Genomic DNA, 19,513 nt, shown 5'->3' on the forward strand with positions numbered 1-19,513 from the left:
GCACACAATCAATGTATGCGCATGTGTTCTCAAGCACTAATTGCCTGCTCGGAGCGTCTCGCAAACGTAAGAGGCGTGGCCCTGCTCTCCGACTCCTGGAGGTGATATAAGCATAGGCGGAAGAGACAGAGATACAGCAGCCATTAGCAGGGAAGCAGCTAGACACATGCACGGCAGCAGCAAGTAGGGGAAGCGGCGGAAGGCAGATCGCAGAACGGAGAACTGAGACGTGCACCTTAGGTAGACACACCCTTAGTTCACAGGATGCAGGACGCACCAGTAAGCAGCAGGCCTTAAGTGAGGCATAGCAAGTCTCTCTTCCTCTAAGCTCTAAGCAAAGCCTGTCCTTCTCTCAAGGTCTCTCTTAAGCAGTCTCTCTTTCTCTCTGATAAGCAAAGTTTCTCTCTCTCCTCTCAAAGCAAGTAAGCCTCATTTCCTCTATCCTCTATGAACAAGCAAGAAAGCAGTGCACTAAAGAGAAAGATAGAAGTGCCTCAGTTTCCACTCCACCACCCATAAGACCCGTGCAAGTTGTTGCTGCAAGTGGTGACAAATATCCACGGATTTTGGAACCGCAAAGAGCCAGCGACAGTTCATGGATTCTGTGTTTTGGTTGTGGATAGTGCTGCTCACCATTTCATGCATTCCAGGATGGGTCATCCTGTGTTTTGACATAGAGGATTGGTAGGTGCTGTGGTCCTTGAAGACCTGGGCCTTCATTGGGAGGCCCTTAGGTCACAGAGGGCATGGCTGCCAAAGGGATAGTGGAACCCCAGTCTTTTCTGTCTTTTTCTTCTTCCTGGCTGGTGATGGGAGTTGTTTGCTCTCTGGAACCTCCAGGATCATGAGAAAAATTAAACTTCACCCTTGCTGGCAATTTGGCTCAGGAATTTTCATTCCATTGATATGAATTTGACTAATACAGCGGTGTGTGTGATTACCTCTCCACACAGACCTTCCTCCTAGCCAACAGTACATGGCAATGGTCAGTGACTAAGATGCAAAAAGGATCCAGTGTTGCTCTAGCTACTCAACCCTCTCTTGCAGATTCTCCCTCTGTCACTGGTTTAGATGAATCCAGCAGCTCTGTGGCAGAGATGCAACAGACTCTATTCAAAAGCCAATGAGGCACTGATATTCTCATTCCATGGCCTCCAGAAAGCAAATAATCTCAGCAACCACAGAAATGAACTGAGCCAACCAATCCTCAGGTGATCTTTCACCTGAAATTCCAGGGCAAACTAATAGCTTGACTGAGGACTTGTGAAACACTATGGAGAATGCAGCCAAACTACCCCTACATTGCTATTTCCTAAAAACTGTGAGATGGTATTTGTTGTTGTTACCTTTTGAAGTCATTAATGAAAATGTACATTGAATCTAGTTTGATCCAGCACTGCACACCATACAGGAAAAGAGGAAAGTCTCAAAGCATGGAGACAGAGAGATACTAGATGATATATAGATGTTAGGCTTAAAAACTCACAAAGGCTGCCAGTACTCCCCCGATGGGTCCCAGAGATACTGTGCACGCTTAGGAAGTGAGGAAGGAGAAGGAAAAGGGATTGCCAAGACTTGTAGCCAAGAAATTCAGGATTTCCATTCTCTAAAATTGGAGCCTGCAGTAGGAAATAACAGTTGCAAAATTTAACTTCCAAGGGTAATTGGAATGAAAAGATCACAGAACAGAAAAACCCTAAGGAGCTAACAAACTATAAGAATTAACATGGGTATAACTATGTCATGGTGGCTTTATAGCAAAGGCAACTGGGGCAGAGAAGCATGTAACTCACAGGGACTTAGGGAAAGTGATAAGAGAATGTGGAGTAGTTCCAGTAGGAAATCAGAAGCCAAAAGTGGTCTAACTGGAAACTCTGTGGATCAATCTCTATGTCAGACTGCATGTATTTGCATATATCTATATAAATCAATATCTTATAGATGGGCTTATTTCCAGTTGTAATGAGTATATATTCCTTAAAGTAGCGAAACATTCTTTTATTTGTATTGATATTTTATCTTCCTTTAATTTTAATTTTTATTTGTTCTTTTCAGATATACATGACAGTAGAGAGTGTTTTGACATAGTATACATATAGGCAAAATAACATATTCTGATTAGGATCCCATTCTCATAGTTGTCAATTATGTGGTAATTCACTGGTCCTGTATTCATATATGAACATAAGAATGTTATGTCTAATTCATTCTATTGTGTTTTCTATGCCCATCACATGGCCAACCATAGAAATGAAATGATGTACCCCATTTGTGTACAATGAATCAAAATGCAGTCTGTAAAATTTAAAAAAAAAGATTAAATGAGCAAAGCGCTGAGATCAGTTATTCCTGTGAAAAGTCATGATCCTTCCTCCAAATTCCAGTCCTGGTACAGATCTCAGAACTGTGACCCATCACCTGGAAAGGAGTCCATTCTTTCAAGAGACAGGACCACAGCAAATATATAGCACTAGCCTCCATGGTCCATTTCCAAATGTACCTTTAGCAATACTTAGGGGAAAATGTGATACCAGAGCAGAGGTGATACTCACGTTGCATGCAAAACTGCCAACACAGCTCTAATTACAATATAGGGTCCACATTCTTGTTACTGGGTCCAAAGACGCACCTCATGGTCATTGGTCATTGACCTGATTCACAAATGCAAAATCCAGCACATATTTTCCTTGAGTTACAAAGTAAGAATATATTTTTTTAATTTTTGTGGTACTGAAGGTTGAACTGAGAAGCTCTTAAGCATTGAGCCACATCCCCAGTCCATTTGTTATTTTTTGGTGTAAGTTGCTTAGGGCCTTGCTAAGTTGCTGATGCTGACTTTGTACTTGCAATCCAACTGCCTCAGCCTCCTGAGTCAATGGGTTTACAGGTTTGCACCACCACGCCAGGCCAGAGTAAGAAAATTATAAAAGAAAATGCCAAATGGAAGCTGTGCACGTGCCTTACTGTCACCCCCCCCCCTTAGCAATCTAGGAACTAAAAATCAGAAATTAGTGCTACCTTGAAAGACTAAATCAATGAAGCAGAGTTGAATCCTGTATTATTTCCAGAAAATTCACTAGGTTATTCTCCACAAAACCAGGTGAATCATGACTACTACCAGTAGATGACCACCAGAACTACCAATTTAATAAAAGATAAAAGTGAAGCTGATGTGATGGATGTAGAATTCTGGATAAAATAGATAAACATGGGATATGTAGATATTAGACTGGGAAATAAAAACTTTAGAATCCCCAAGGAAGGAGAAGCAAAAGTGGGTTTAGTTGCCATGGAACTAAAAGCAGTATCAACTTGCTGTCTTGACTCAGGGCTAATCAAATTCCCTTGCTTTTTGTCACAATGGAGTCCAATATGAAGTGGACATTCTGGGCACCCTACAGAGGTTAGTACTGATCATGACATCAATGTCATCAGGCTAGTCAGATCTGATGAATTAGAAACACAAATACTCTGGATACCTCAGTAAGATATCTTTAACCCCAAAGATGGGAGATAAATTTGTCAAAGCTTCCAGAGATCACTACATGACTCCCATGTTCAAGACTTCTACCTGGAGAATTCCAGGACTTATCATCTGAATACATGATGGTCTGTTCTTGTCTAGATAGGAAGTATCCCCCATGAAGCTTGTGTGTGAGACAATGCAAGAATGTTCAGAGTCAAAATGATAGGATTATGAAAGCCCAAAACTAGTAAGTACCTTAATCCCCTTACAGGGATTAAATGGACAGTAAGTGTAGGTAGATAGGATATAGCTGGAGGAGATAGGTCACTGAGGCCATGCCTTTGGGGTTGACACTTTGTCCTGGTGCGTGGAACCACCTCTCTGATTCTTCATTCCCATTTCCTGATCTGCTGGCTCCTCCATACCATTCTGGCATGGTGTTGGGCCTCGTCTTAGGCACACAGCAACAGAGTCAGCCATGTAAGGACTGAGACCTCTGAATCCCTGGGTCCCAAATAAACCTTTTCTCCTCTAAAATTGTTCTCGTCAGGTCTTTTGATCACAACAATAAAAAAGTTGACTAGAACACCATCCATCCAGAGTCCAACACAGAGGTGCTAGTAGGGAACCACACCTGAGAACAACGCCAATTGTTTGTTTCTGACCAGGGTTGGCATTGAGTTTGGGTAAGTATATAACTTTCAGCCTGCAGTTCTCAAAAGAAGAAATATGAATGGTTAATAAATACATGGAAAACGGTTCACCATCTCTCGCAATTGAGAAAATGTCAATCAAAGCTACATTGAGATTTCATCTCACTCTAGTCAGAATGTCAATATCAAAAATGCAAATAATAATAAGTGCTGCAAGGTTGTGGTAGAAAGAATACACTCATATATAGTTTATGGATCTGCAAATTAGTGCAACCACTCTGGAAAGCAATATGGAGATTCGTGAAAAATCTAGAAATGGAACCACCATATGCCCAAGTTATCCCACTGCACCAGTATATATCCAAAAGGTTCTAAATCAGTGTACTACAGTAATGCAGCCACATAATTCACAATAGTCAAGCAGTGGAGTCAACCTAGATGCCCTTTTAGAGTTGAAAGGATAAACATATTGTGATATTTATACACAATGGAATATTACTCAGCCACAAAGAAGAATGACATTCTCCATTTGCCCCTTAATGGATGAAGCTGCGGACTATCATGCTAAGTGAAATAAGCACATCACAAAAAGTCAAAGGGACACTAGCCAAATTATATTATGTGCCTGTACAAATATGTAATAACAAATATCATCATTATTTATGACTATAAAAATATGTGAAAATGGTAAGTCTTAGAAGAAAAAGAAGATGTGAAGTGAGATTATATTTACATAACATTGAAAGGCTGGAAATAGTATCATTTTGTTGGTACTGCTTTCTCTGGTATTGTGCACATTATCCAAAAGTGCTTTACCACTGAGCTAACCTCAAACTTTTGTTATTCTTATTTTGATACAGAGTCTCACTAAGCTGTCCAGGATAACCCCACCCTTCAGATCCTGTTGCCTCAGTCTTTTCAGTGTATGACATTGCAGGCTTGTGCCCTCGGACCCAAGGTTTTCTTAAGAACTCATGTGAAATGATATATTCCTTCAAAAATTAAAACAGTATTTTAGACAAGAAATGAATGATGATATTTCAAGGAAAAATGGAAAGCCAAACAAGGCTAGGTGGACCTTTATATTGCTTTAAATACAGCTCTGATTACATGTACCCTTTCATATCAAATCTGGTAATATGCTTAATACATACTCCTAAATATTTGAAAGCAACATGATTTTCATTGTAAAGCAACAGGGTTTGATTAAAAGTACATTAATTTTCCTATCAACCTACATGGTTACTGTAGGGGTCTCCATTTAGAGCATGGTTATGGGTTTAATATAAATAGATAAGGGGTCTACCCAGAGCTCCTGTGTTAGGTAGCATTGTTCAAAGGTGAAATGATTGGTTTTTGAGGGCTATAACCTTAAGAGTGCATCCTAGTTTTAAAGGATAACTGCAGGCAGTGGAGCATGGCTGGAGGAGGTGGGTCAGTGGGGGGTCCTGGAAGGTGCCTCTCCTCTGTGGCCCCTTCCCTCTCTCTGCTTCCTGGCTGGCATTAATGGAACACAACAAGGCATATTCGCCATGCCATGGTGTTCTATTTTTATTGGGACCCAATGGAAAGTAGTCTGTCCACAATGAACTGAAGCTCTGATACCATGAGCCCAAATAAATCTCTCCTCCATCAAATAATTCTTACCATGTAATTTGGTCACAGTGGTGAAAGGCTGATGGACAAAATTATCATATCTTTACTAACACTGTGTCATCCAAATACTTGTCCTTCCTTATAGCTCTGAACACAGTACATAGGATGTATTTATTTTTAAAAGTTTGTGCACTAACATCGTATAAGTGACACTGAAAACACAAAAGTCAATTTCCTTATTCTTTAAAGGGTATACTAACATGATGTGCCCAGGCTACTCACAGACATAACCAAATTCTTGGATGGGTCTTGCAAATGACAACTGAGTCCACCTCTTTCAAATATCCTTCGTGCTTAATTATCAGGATTATTTTACCTTCGGGCATTCCAAAAAGACAAAGAAAACTATTTATTGGGAAAACATCACACTTCATGTACTACTTCAAGTCATAGGAGAAGTGAAATATGCACAGAATTCAGGTAATGTGTGAGTATGGTTCATATATTAATTATTGACTGTATTTCACAGGTAAAATTTACCAGGGAGTACAGTTAGCGGTATCTCCCCTGTTCTGAGTTCCCTCCTTCACAGTGCAGGGTGCTGAACAGTGATTTCCCATTGTTCTTCATGCTCCTGTGGCCCATCTCACCCATGTGAGTGCAAGACTGATCCAAAACACTCAAGAGGAATTTCAGTTTTCCAGTCCATGTTGTTCAGACTTCATTGTTCCTCTTTCAGGATATTTTCTCTATTATTTAGGTAGCATCCATTGAAATTTAATGATTTTGGTAACTTCTGTTCTTAATTGGAATCACTCCTATGCATGTAATAGGGATAATTTAATAGGAGGGTATCAATTTTGCTTCATATCAGGATAAACAAGGGACAGGACCAAGTTCCTCCCCAGAGGAATTCCATCAATGTTGTTGTTGGCAGGAGCCAAGCATTGGCAGTTTTTAATGTTCCCCATGGGGATTCCAGCTGCAGCTAGGATCGGGAACCATTGTTAGTGGTAGTAATTGCCCAGACTGTGCTCCATATCTACTGTCTTCTTGCTTTTTAGCTATGGTGAAAAGGTTCTGTCAAACTCCCTAAATGTATGTGGAAACATCTCCCCAGTAATCAAAATTATTTTCATCTGTCTTTTTTCCCCTCTACCTCTTTGGCACAGCAAATCCAGTGAACTATCTCCCTACTCAGAATATAGAATTATTGAAATAATCATATACTCCCATCTTAACTACACATGCCTTAAAAATGAGATCACCAAAATCAGGCAATTGCTCAGCAAGTTAACATGATGGGAATATTAAAAGGATCATATCCTTAAGAGTTACTTCATCCAAGGTAGAGGGGAGTGATAGAAGGGCAAGTGGTATGGGGGTAGGAAGGACAGTAGAGTGACACAGACATTATTACCTCAGGTACATAGGTGACTGCCTGACTGATGTGATCCTACAATATATATATAATAAGAAAAATAAGAGATTAAACTTCATTTATGTTTGAACTATCAAAATGTGTAAGTGAATTCTACTGTCATGTACAACAAGTTAGAACGAAAAATTTAAAAAATAAAATTAAAAAAGAACATAATTAAGAAATAATGAAGGGGAGATCAAAGATGGTGGACTAGAGGGAGGCTGCGTTCCTTGTTGCTCCGTAACACCGATTTAAGCACAGGATATCTGTTTCTCGGTGAGGCAGTTTTTGCTGCTTATCGATCCCCTGGTGTTTATCCATTTTTCTGCTGTGATGACCTGCAGTCTGCCAGCATATCGACGCCTTTTTGAGAGCAGATTGCTCACTGTCAGGCGTCTATCATCTGCCATTTGCCTGCCTCTCACCTGCCCATCGCCTGCCTTACTCCTATCCATCACCCAACACTTGAAGTTCACCTTCCGATCGTCCAACAACAGTCAGCAAACTGATCACCAACCGCCAGTGGAGTACCAGCTGCCTGATTCTGCCTGGAAGTTCACTGTTACAGTACCTGCAGGTTTGATTACACGTAGCTGCCACCATTTTGAGACAACAGCCAGGCCCTGTAGGACCCCTGGCCAGACTGACTGAGCCCCATCTCCAGGATCCCTCAGCCCGACCGACACTCCCTGCCTCTGGGGCCCTCACATCAACTGACTGCTCCCTGCTGCCAGGACCCCCAGACCAACTGACTGTGCCCTATCACCGGGAACCCAGACCGACTGATTGCACCCGGCCTCCAGGATCCCACAACCACACTAAACACACAGGACCTCCAGGATCCCTGCCAAGCCACATGCATCCTATCTCCAGGACCTCCAGCTGACCACGTCCACCCCTGAGCTCCAGCTCCCCATTTCCCAACACATTTGGAAGCCAGAGCAGACATCTTAGATAATTCTGGAAGCCGTAGCTTCAATCTTTGGGTGGGGCAAATTCCATCGTGAGACACCTGCTGGAGGCTTGAAGCTCATTGTCAGGTACTTGTCATGCATCAGGCTACTGAACACTGGGAGGTTTCATTAGTATATGACGGCTATACAGTAGATTTTCTTTTTTCTCCTTATTGAAAAAATTGTATTTTTATTTCTTTACTTTCCTTGCTCTCTTTTCCTTTTGTTTACTTGTTAACTCAGAGTCTCTTTCTCCCTTTTTTGTACGCTAACATTCGATTTCTTTGGATTTCACTCTCACCCTTTCTATTTTCTAGAAATTCTGTATATTCTTTTCTTATCCCATTAACAGCCACATTCTACATCCCTCTGCATCCTCTTTGTCCTCCATTTGAGACTGCAGACCTTATTGCAAACCTATTTGTTTTACTGAAGATAATATTTGAACTCACTTTGTTTATTATGACAATTTTGTTATTGTCCCCATAGGGGCTATTTGGTCTAGGATTGCATAGTGTCTGATTTGGGCTCTGCTAATATTGATCTCCCCTTAAAGAAAGGGTTTTGGAAACCTATAGGGCCACGATAAGCCTATAGGGGGAAATCTGCAATACCCCAGATCTGCACTGCTAGAGGGGAAGATACATGAACAACATGAAAAAACAAGGGATGAAAATGATCCAAACAAATCTAGATTCTATACTAATAGAATCCAATGACAGGATGTTGGAAGAAATGTCAGAAAAGGACTTCAGATTATACATGATTAAGATGATTCACGAAGCAAAAGATGAGATAACAGAGCAAATGCAGGCAATGAATGATAATACCAAGAAGCTGAAAGAGCACCTGCAAGAAGCAAAAGATCATTTCAACAAAGAGATAGAGATTCTCAAAAAAAAAAAAAAAAAACGGAAATCCTTGAAATGAAGGAGACAATAAACCAAATAAAAAAACTCAATGGAAAGTATCACCAACAGACTAGACCACTTGGAAGACAGAACCTCAGACAATGAGGACAAAATATTTAATCTTGAAAATAAAGTTGCTTCTCTTAGAGAAGATACTAAGAAATCATGAACAGAATCTCCAAGAACTATGGGACATCATGAAAAGAGCAAATTTAAGAATTATTGGGATTGAGGAAGGCACAGAGATACAAACCAAAGGAATGAACAACCTATTCAATGAAATAATATCAGAAAATTTCCCAAACCTGAAGAATGAAATGGAAAATCAAATAAAAGAGGCTTACAGAACACCAAATGCACAGAATCACAACAGTTCCACACGAAGGCACATTATAATGAAAATGCCTAACATTCAAAATGAAGATAGGATTTTGAAGGCCATGAGAGAAAAGCATGAGATTATATATAGGTGGAGACCAATATGGATAGCAGCTGACTTCTCAACCCAGACTCTAAAAGATAGAAGGGCCTGGACCAACATATTTCAAGCTCTGAAAGAACATGGTTGCCAACCAAGAATCCTATACCCAGCAAAACTAACCTTCAGATTTGAAGATGAAATGAAATCCTTCCATGATAAACATAAGTTGAAAGAATTTACAAATAGAAAGCCTGCACTACAGAATGTTCTCAACAAAATATTCCATGAGGAGGAAATGATAAACAACAATGGAGGTCAGCAACGGGAGGAACTACCTTAGAGGAAAAACTAAGGAGAAACCAAGCCAACTTAAAAACCAAAAATAAGCCAAATGACTGGGAATACAAATTATTTCTCAATAATAACCCCAAATATTAATGGCCTAAACTCATCAATCAAAAGACATAGACTGGCAGAATGGATTAAAAAGAAAGACCCAACAATATGCTGCCTGCAAGAGACTCATCTCATAGAAAAAGACATCCACAGACTAAAGGTGAAAGGATGGGGAAAAACATACCACACACATGGACTCAGTAAAAAAGCGGGGGTTTCCATCCTTATATCAGATAATGTGGACTTCAAGCCAAAGTTAGTCAGAAAGGATAAAGAAAGACATTTCATACAGCTTAAGGGAACCATAATCAGGAAGACAAAACGATAGTAAATATTTATGCCCCAAACAATGGTACATCCCTGTACATCAAACAAATCCTTCTCAATTTCAAGAATCACATAGACCAAAACACAATAATTCTGGGTGACTTTAACACACCACTGTCACCACTAGATAGATCTTTCAAACAAAATCCAACCAATGAAACCATAGAACTCAATAACACAATCAATAACCTAGACTTAATAGACATATATAGAATAATCCATCCATCAATGAGCGGATACACTTTCTTCTCAGCAGCACATGGAACCTTCTCCAACATATACCATATGTTATGCCACAAAGCAGCCCTTAGGAAATGCAAAAAAATAGAGATACTGCCTTGTGTTCTATCAGATCATAATGGACTGAGAGTAGAAATCAATGACAAAATAAAAAAGGGAAAGCACTCCAACACTTGGAGGCTAAATAGTATGCTATTGAATGAAACATGGATAACAAAAAACATTAGGGAGGAGATTAAAAAACTCTTAGAGGTCAATGAGAATGATGATACAACATATCAGAATCTCTGGGACACTATGAAAGTGGTAATAAGAGGAAAATTCATTGCATGGAGCACATTCCAGAAAAGAATGAAAAGTCAACAACTAAATGACCTAATATTATCTAGCTCAAAGCCCTAGAAAAAGAAGAACAGAATAACAGCAAAAGTAGTAGAAGACAGGAAATAATTAAAATCACAGCTGAAATCAATGAAATTGAAACAGAAGAAACTATTCAAAAAATTGACAAAACAAGAATCAACAACTGAGATAGATTCAAACTAAATAGCTTTCTCTCAGCAAAGGAAACTATCAGCAATGCGAAGGGAGAGCCCACAGAATGGGAGAATATCTTTGCCCCTCATACTTCAGATAGAGCCTTGGCCTATACCCAAAGGACTTAAAATCAGCATACTACAGAGATATAGCCACATCAATGTTCATAGATGCTCAATTCACAATAGCCAGACTATGGAACCAACCTAGATGTCCTTCAATTGATGAATGGAAAAAGAAACTGTGGTATATATATAATGGAATATTACTCAGCCATAAAGAATAATAAGAGTATGACATTTGTAGGCAAATGGATGCAGTTGGAGAATATCATGCTAAGTGAGATAAGCCAATCTAAAAAATCCAAAAGACAAAGGATCTCACTGCTAAGCGGATGATGACACATAAGAGGCGTGGGAAGGGGGCAAAAACGGAGGAAGGAGGAACTGTATAGAGGGAAAACAGAGGTGGGAGCGGTGGGGGGGAAGGAAAAAATAACGGAATGTATCAAACATCATTACTCTATGTAAATGTATGAATATGCAAATGGTATGCTGTTACTCCATGTACAGAAACAACATGTATCCCATTTGTTTACAATCAATCAATCAATCAATCAATCAATCAATAAAAAAGAAAAGAAACCACTGGGCTTCTTGGAGCCTCCCTAAAAAAATAATAAATAAATAAATAAATAAATAAGAAATAATGAAGACACTGAAGGATACCATCATTGAGAGATCAAATAGTCTCTTCCTTCCTCTGCCTTGATCAAAGGGAGACCAACTAATGGACTGGCAACATGCCTCATTTTTACAACACTAGTCAATGGCTTTTCACATTGGAATTTGGTGACCTTTGCATGTTGACTTCATCCTCACTATGAATATATGCCAGATGATACTGATTATCCAGATAACTGTTTTCTTTTTTCACTCAGATTTCCTTTAGCTTTTGGTTGGCTTGGTGGACTGTTTTTTTTTTTTTTTTTTTTCTTTCTTAGAAGATAAACATATACAGTGAAATCAGATCAATACCCACAACAATGAAAAAGAGCATACATAGCATCTTCAGAGCCTTGAAACACAGTGGAGACTGTAAGTGGCAGGTTGGAGTTATATGGGAAACGAGGAAACTCAGTGGCTTAGATGAATGGGAAAAATGTGGTATATAAACATAATGCAATACTATTCAGACATAAAAAAGAATGAAATTATGGCATTTACAGATAATTGGATGGAACAGGAGACTATCATGCTGAGTGACTTAACTCAATCCCAGACAATAAAAAGCCCTATGGTTCCTAAGATATGCGGATGCTAACACAAAATAAGGTGTGGCAGAAGTTCATTCGGTTAGAAGTTCATTGGATTAATCAAAGGAAAAAGAAGGGATAGGGGGGGAATATATAGAGGAAAAACAGTCAAATGAATCAGATATAACTTTCCTATGCTCATATATGAGTACATGACCAGTGTAAGTTCACATCATGTACTAACACAAAAATGGGAATTTATAAATCCTGTAGGTATAGCACATCAAAATACACTCCACTATCATGTATACCTAAAAAGAACAAATAAAAACAGCGTTCACTTTTAAAAATTTGAAAAGAAATAAATGAATACATAAAAAGAGTCCCCATATTTACTTTTGAAATAATTGTTTCTCAGGAAACTGAAACATCCATATTCACTCCATAGTATCCACCTGACAAAATGTCTTAGTCATCAATTTAACATGGAGCATGGACATTAAGATTTAGACGATGGAAAGGAAAATATGTCCTAATGACATGCCTGTTCTCTACATGGTCCATGATGCACATTTAAACTCCATTCCCCTGAAGACCCATAAAGAATGAGGCATCAGACAATAATAAGATGTTTCTTTTTCTTTCCCCATAAAGAAAAGCGGGGTGATAAAGTCAAACTATACCAAGACAGACGTGATGTCCTATGCACACTGACACTGTAGCACATCAGGAAAAGGTAGAATGTCATGTGACACCTCTCTTTGAGGAAGGAGAGCCTGAAAAACACTTCAGAAATGATCAAGGAACAGCTGACAATGAAGGCACTCCAACTATGAAAGGAAATGATGTTTTCCATGCACCTGGAAATGTAAAATCAAAATAAATGGGCCTAATTTGATAATAGTCCATTTTCTAATATAATGACTAGGAAATGGTGTTACCTATGAAGACATCAGTCCCTTCTCAGGGTATAAAAGGGGATGTGGGCAGAGAGACCTCCAAACTTTCCAAACGCACCATCCTGGAAACATCCCCAGAACCTCCAATCTCTAACACCATGTGCAACTCCTCTTGTGGATCTTGCTGCTCTGGCCAGGGCTGTGGCTGGTGCCAGCCCAGGTGCTGCCAGACGAAGTGCTGCAGGACCACCTGCTGCCGTCCCAGCTGCTGCTGCAGCCCCTGCTATAGTGGGTGCGGTGGCTGTGGTGGCTCCAGTGGCTGTGGTGGGTGTGGTGGCTGTGGCTCCTGCTGCTGCCGCCCCATCTGCTGTAGGACCACCTGCTGCAGGACCACCTGCTGCCGCCCATGCTGTGGGGGTTGCGGTGGCTGTGGAGGCTCCAGTAGCTGTGGTGGGTGTGGTGGCTGTGGTGGCTCCAGTGGCTGTGGCTCCTGCTGCTGTCGCCCCACCTGCTGCCAGACCACCTGCTGCAGGACCACCTGCTGCCGCCCCAGCTGCTGCTGTAGCCCCTGCTGTGGTGGGTGCGGTGGCTCTGGTTGCTCCAGTGGCTGTGGTGGGTGCAGTGGCTGTGGTGGCTCCAGTGGCTGTGGCACCTGCTGCTGTCGCCCCACCTGCTGTCAGACCACCTGCTGCAGGACCACCTGCTGCCGCCCCAGCTGCTGTGGCTCCTGCTGATGACACCCAACCTGGATACAGTCTGAGTGCTGCCAGCCCCCTTGCTGGCACCCACACCAGGTGCTACATGTCGGGCTCCTCTAGGCCATCCTGCTGCATCACCAAAGGCTGCTACAATACCTGATGCAGAACCTGGTGCTGCCCCTCACCTCCCGTCTTTCCTGCTACTCCATTCACTTGTTTACAAGCCACCTGCTGCTCCTCAGTCTGCTCCAGAGGAACTACTGCTGAGATATCTGACCTGATCTCTCCTCTTCTTCTCCCACCAATATTCTCCATGGACTCCATGTATGAGCCCTTGCCTGATGGAACAACTTGACACCATAATCCCAACTGATTCTTTGATAGAATGTGCCCCTAATTGTGTGGCCTCACTTGCTCTATCTTGTAAAAATGTAAACAAGTTTGACATTTTATATTTCCCTCTAATTTCACTTTACCACTCTGGACTTCAAATTCCTCTAATGTGATATCTCGTGTGGAGATAGACCCACATCTTCAATAAATTTGAATTTTCCTGGCAAACGCACGTAATGGCATCGTGTCTCTTTATTTTTCCCTTTTTGTTGTTGCCCTTCTCTGTCAATTTCTGGATAGAACATCTGTAAACATTTAAATACCATTATAACTCAAAGATGATCTGGAAAGGAAACACTTGGACCTCAATGCGTGAGGACTTTTTCGAGATGAAGACTGAGCTCTGGGCAGGAGTGTTAAAGGGTCCAGGAGCAGAGCTCAACCAGTGAATGGGAGCCGGTGCAAACCTCCAGCTGAGTGTCCCCTGGGTGAGCACTTCCAGTCCTCCATTGCATCTCATTGCACCAGTGGTGTTCTCTTCACTGTCTACGTCCTCTGTACTGTGCTGAGTCAATTTCCAAATTCCCTACAGTGCTTCCTGTTATCACTTCCCCAAATACTACTTCTAAGTCTTTCTCTCTGGTATAATGTCCAGGGAACAGAGTCTGGGATCCCTGTCCTCCTATTCTCAGTGTTGGTATCCTTCAACGACTTTTCTAACAACATGGATACATTCTATAATGTAAGGGTCAGCTCCTAGTCTGACTGTCCATTGAACCAATAAATCTTCCAAGCAAATTGTTACTTCTAACCAACTTCCTCATAGTTTCCTTTAACATATTACTGGATATATCACTATATTACTGGAACTGAGGTACGGGGAAAAATACCAGATGGGCAACTCTCATTCTTAATGGCCTCCACCCTTGACTCTCTCAGTGATGGGTCTCAAGGCTGCCTGGTTGTTGAATGGAGATTGTCCTCCACTCTTTCCCAATAGTATCACTGTTACACTGGAGCTGGATTCTTCTAATCCAGTGACAGAAGGAGAGCCTGTAAAACAAGGTCGATTGTCTACAGGAATGTGTGAGTCTTTGTAACATAAATGCTGAGAGTTCCCATATGCTATTGGTTGATGGAAGTTGTCAAAGCTGAGGCAATTGCATAAACTCCTTTATTATTCCCTTCATATTAATGGAAGGAAATAACTGAGGCAACAAACTTACTTTACCAGGGTTTTTTCTTTTTCTTTTTCTTTTTCTTTTTTTTTTTTCACCCTTTGGAGGTTTAAGTCAAGATAAAGTGGTGAATTTTCTATGGGACTTTCCTGTGGATGGCAAAGACAAAACTGTGTCCTTGAGCAAACTGCACCCATCACCACCTGGAAAGAAAAAGAAAAAGAGCAGGAGTCCCCCAGTCCTGTAGGAGAACCTGCTTCCAGTGGTCTAACGACTTCCCAGGAAACCTCACCTTTTCAAGGTCCACAGTATCTCCCATTTCTGTCACTCTGGGAGGCCATCCTTGACCATAAGCATAAGAGTCACATCCCATGTTCATGCACAATAACTGAGAACACCAGGAAGTAGAAAATGGTGAGGCCTCCTACAGGCGATTTCTGATACTCCAGCATATTGCCTCAAAGAATAAAAATTTTAAAAATTGTATACTGTCATTCTATTGATGTAAAATGCAAAGTCATGGACAACTAAACTGTACAGTTTAGAAATGTATATGTAGGTGAATAAAGTACAAAGAAAAATGAATATGATTGTGGTAAGAATCAGGATACAGATTCTCCATGGTGGAGGAAGGGAGATGGGGTCTGGAAAAGACATACAGACCCCTTCATAATGCTGACTTTCTCTTCGTGGACTTGAGTTTTGAGCATGTACATACTTGTCTGATAATTATGTATAATACTTATATATATAAATATGTAGTATATAAAGTGTACAAATTATGTGATATCATAAAAGACTAAATTTATGAATTGTTGAAGTTGAGAAAAGCACAGAGATACAAACCAAAGGATTCAACAATCTGTTAAATGAAATAATATCAGAATGTTTCCCAAACCTGAATAATGAAATGAAAAATCATATACAGGAGGCATATAGAAGGCCAAATGCACAAAATTACAACAGGTCCACGCCATGGTACATCATTATGAAAATACCTAACATACAAAATAATGATACGATTTTAAATGTGAGGGAAAAGTGTCAGAATACATATAAGGTGAAACCAATACAGATATCAGCAGATTGTTCAGCCCAGACACTAAAAACTAGAAGCAGCTAGAACAATAAATTTCAATCTCTGAAAGAACATGGATGCCAATCACGAATTCTATGTCCAGCAAAATTAACCTTCTGATTTGATGATGAAATAAAATCTTTCCATGATAAACAAAAGTTAAAAGAATTTAAAAATCAAATGCCTGCACTACAGAGCATTCTCAGCAAAAATTTCATGAAGAGGAAGTGAAAAACAGCAATGCAAGTCAGCAAAGGTAGGAAAAGCCAATAGAAGGAGAAACCCAGTCAAGTTACAAAAAAAAGTAAGCCAAAATGACCAGGAATAGAAATCATATCTGAATAATAACTCTGCATGTTAATGGCCTAAACTCATTAATCAAAACATAGACTGGCAGATTGGTTAAATGGAAAGAGCCAACAATATGCTGCTCTCAAGAGACTCATCTCACACATAAAGACATTCACAGAGTAAAAGTGAAAGGATGGAGAAAAGCATACCATGCACATGGACTCAGAAGAAAAGCAGGGGTCTCCATCCATATATCAGATATAGTGCATTTCAAACCTAAGTTAGTCAAAAGGGAAAAAGAAGGATATTTCAGATTGCTTCAGGCAACCATAAACCAGGAAGACAAAATGATTTTAAGTATTTATGCCCCAAACAATGGAGCATCTATGTAGATCAAACAAATCCTTCACAATTTCAAGAATCAATAGACCAGAACACAATAATACTGGGTGACTTTAACACACCACTCTCACCACTGGAGAGATCATCCAAAAAAAACTGAACAAAGAAACTAGAGAATTAAATATTACAATCAATGATATAGTCTCCTATAGAGTATATCATCCATGAGCGAGCAAGTACACTTTCTTCTCAGCAGCTCATGGAACTTTCTCCAATATAGACCATATGCTATGCCAAAAAGCAGCCATTAGTAAATACAAAATCATAGTACTACTACCTTGTATTCTGTCAGAGCATAATGGACTGCAATTAGAAATCAATGATAAAATGAAAAACAAATACTACTCCAACAGCTGGAGACTATATAATATGCTACTGAATGATGCAGTGATAACAGACATCAGGGAGAACATAAAAATATTCTCACAGGTAAACCAGAAAAACGATAGAACACTTCATAACCTCTGGGATACTCTGAAAGCAGTACTAAGAGGAAAGTTCATTGCATTGAGATCATACATTAAAAGAATAAAAAGTCAACAACTAAATGACCTAATTTACTTCTCAAAGCCCTACAGAAAGAAGAACATAAGAGCACCAAAAGTAGTACAAGACAGCAAATCATTAAAATCAGAACTGAAATTGCTGAAATTGAAACAAGACAAACTATTCAGGAAATTGACAAAACCAAAAATTGTTTCTTTGAATAAGTAGACAACATTGATAAACCCTTAGCCACACTAATGAAGAGAAGAAGAGAGGAAATTCAAATTACTAGAATACATGATGGAAAAGGAAAGACCAAGACAGCCATCATTGAAATACATAGCATAATTAGAAGCTCCTTTGAAAATCTCTACTGAAACAAAATAGAAAATATGGAAGACATGATAAATTTTTAGAGACATATGATCCTCCAAAACAGAATCAGTAAGACAGACACAATTAAAGAGATCAATTTCAAGCACCAAAAGAGAAGAAGCGATCAAAAGTCTACAACCAAGCAAAGCCCAGGACCAGTAAAAGATATATATCGACATCTACATGTATTTGCAATAAATGGGATTTCCATAATAAAATATCTGGCATTTTTAAATTTTTTACCATTTTGTTGTTACTGTTTTCTCTGTTACCTGGCGTATTATCTAGGAGTGCTTTAAAACTGAGATAAAACTCAAACTCTTCTCATTTTTGTTTTTATATAGGGCCTACCTAAGCTTCCAGGTTGACCTCACCATTGGGATTCTCTTGCCTCAGACTTCTCAGTGTATGGCATTACAGGCATGTGCCCTCAGCCCAATAAAAATGTGTTCTTAAGAAATCAGGTGAATTGAAATACTCATTCAAAAATATGAAAAACAATTTTAGATACGAAATGAATGAACATATTTCAAGGAGAAATGGAAAGCCAATCGATGCTAGACCAACAATTTTATTGCTTTCAATACTGTTCTGCTTACATGTACCACTTCATATCAAATCTGATAATACTGCTCATTATATATACTGAAATATTTGAAACAACTCGATTTTCACTGTAAAGTAAAGGGTTGGATTTAAAGTACAATAATATTCCTATCAACCTACATGGTTACTGTAGGGGTCTCCACTTGGAGCAAGTTCATGGGTTGAATATGAACAGATAAGGGTTCTCCCCAGAACCCCTGTGTTTACGAAGAATTGTTCATAGGTGAAATGATTGGGTTTTGAGGACTATAACCTTAAGAGTACATCCTAGTTTGAAAGGACTGAATGAAAACTGCAGGCAGGTGGAGCATGGCTGGAGGAGGTGGGACACTGGGGTGGGGGATCCTGGAAGGTACCACTTCCCTGTGGCCCCTTCTCTCTCTCTGCTTCCTCGCTGGGATGAGTGGAGCACAGCAAGGCATATTCACTATGCCCTTCTGCCATGGTGTTGTATTTTGAACACAATGCAAAGTAGACTGTCCAGAATGAACTGAAGCTCTGATAACATGAGCCAAAACAAATCTCTCCACCATCAAGTAATTCTTACGTGCAATTTGCTCATGGTGGTGAAAGGCTGATGTGCACAATTCTCCTATCATTAATAACACAGTGTAATCCAAATACTTCTCCTATCCCATATACCTGTGAACACAGTACATAGCATGCATGTATTTTTAAAAGGTTGTGCCCTAACATCATGTAAGTGACACCTAAAAACAAAAATCCGTTTCCTTATTCTTTAAAGGATAGACTACCATGATGTGCCCAGGTTACTCACAGACATAACCAAATTTTTGGATGGGTCTTGCAAATGACGACTGAGTCCACCTCTTTCAGATTTCCTTGGTGCTTAATTATCAGGATTATTTTATCTTGGGGCATTCCAAAAAGACAGAGAAAACTATTTATTGGGAGAACATCACACTTCATGTACTTCTTCCAGTCATGGGAGAAGTGAAGTTTGCACAGAATTCCGGTAATTTGTGAAT

The 19,513-nt window shown here is 39.9% G+C and overlaps 2 protein-coding genes across 9 annotated transcripts in view; both read left to right on the plus strand.

Annotated features, from left to right (window-relative positions):
• The window catches only part of LOC306657133 (uncharacterized protein), a gene marked incomplete at both ends in the record, with an annotated part of 516,259 nt that overhangs the window by 358,058 nt on the left and 138,688 nt on the right, over window positions 1–19,513 (plus strand). The gene's annotated exons all lie outside the window — the stretch shown is intronic.
• On the plus strand, window positions 13,236–13,811 carry LOC306657430 (uncharacterized protein; the record flags this gene model as incomplete). The annotated part of the gene is made up of 1 exon (XM_079133406.1): window positions 13,236–13,811. One exon carries the CDS (start codon window positions 13,236–13,238, stop codon window positions 13,809–13,811), a length of 576 nt encoding a protein of 191 aa, XP_078989532.1.

The sequence above is a fragment of the Sciurus vulgaris genome (genome assembly GCF_902686455.1).
Source record: "Sciurus vulgaris genome assembly, chromosome: 3".
In the NCBI taxonomy this organism is placed as follows: Eukaryota; Metazoa; Chordata; class Mammalia; order Rodentia; family Sciuridae; genus Sciurus; species Sciurus vulgaris.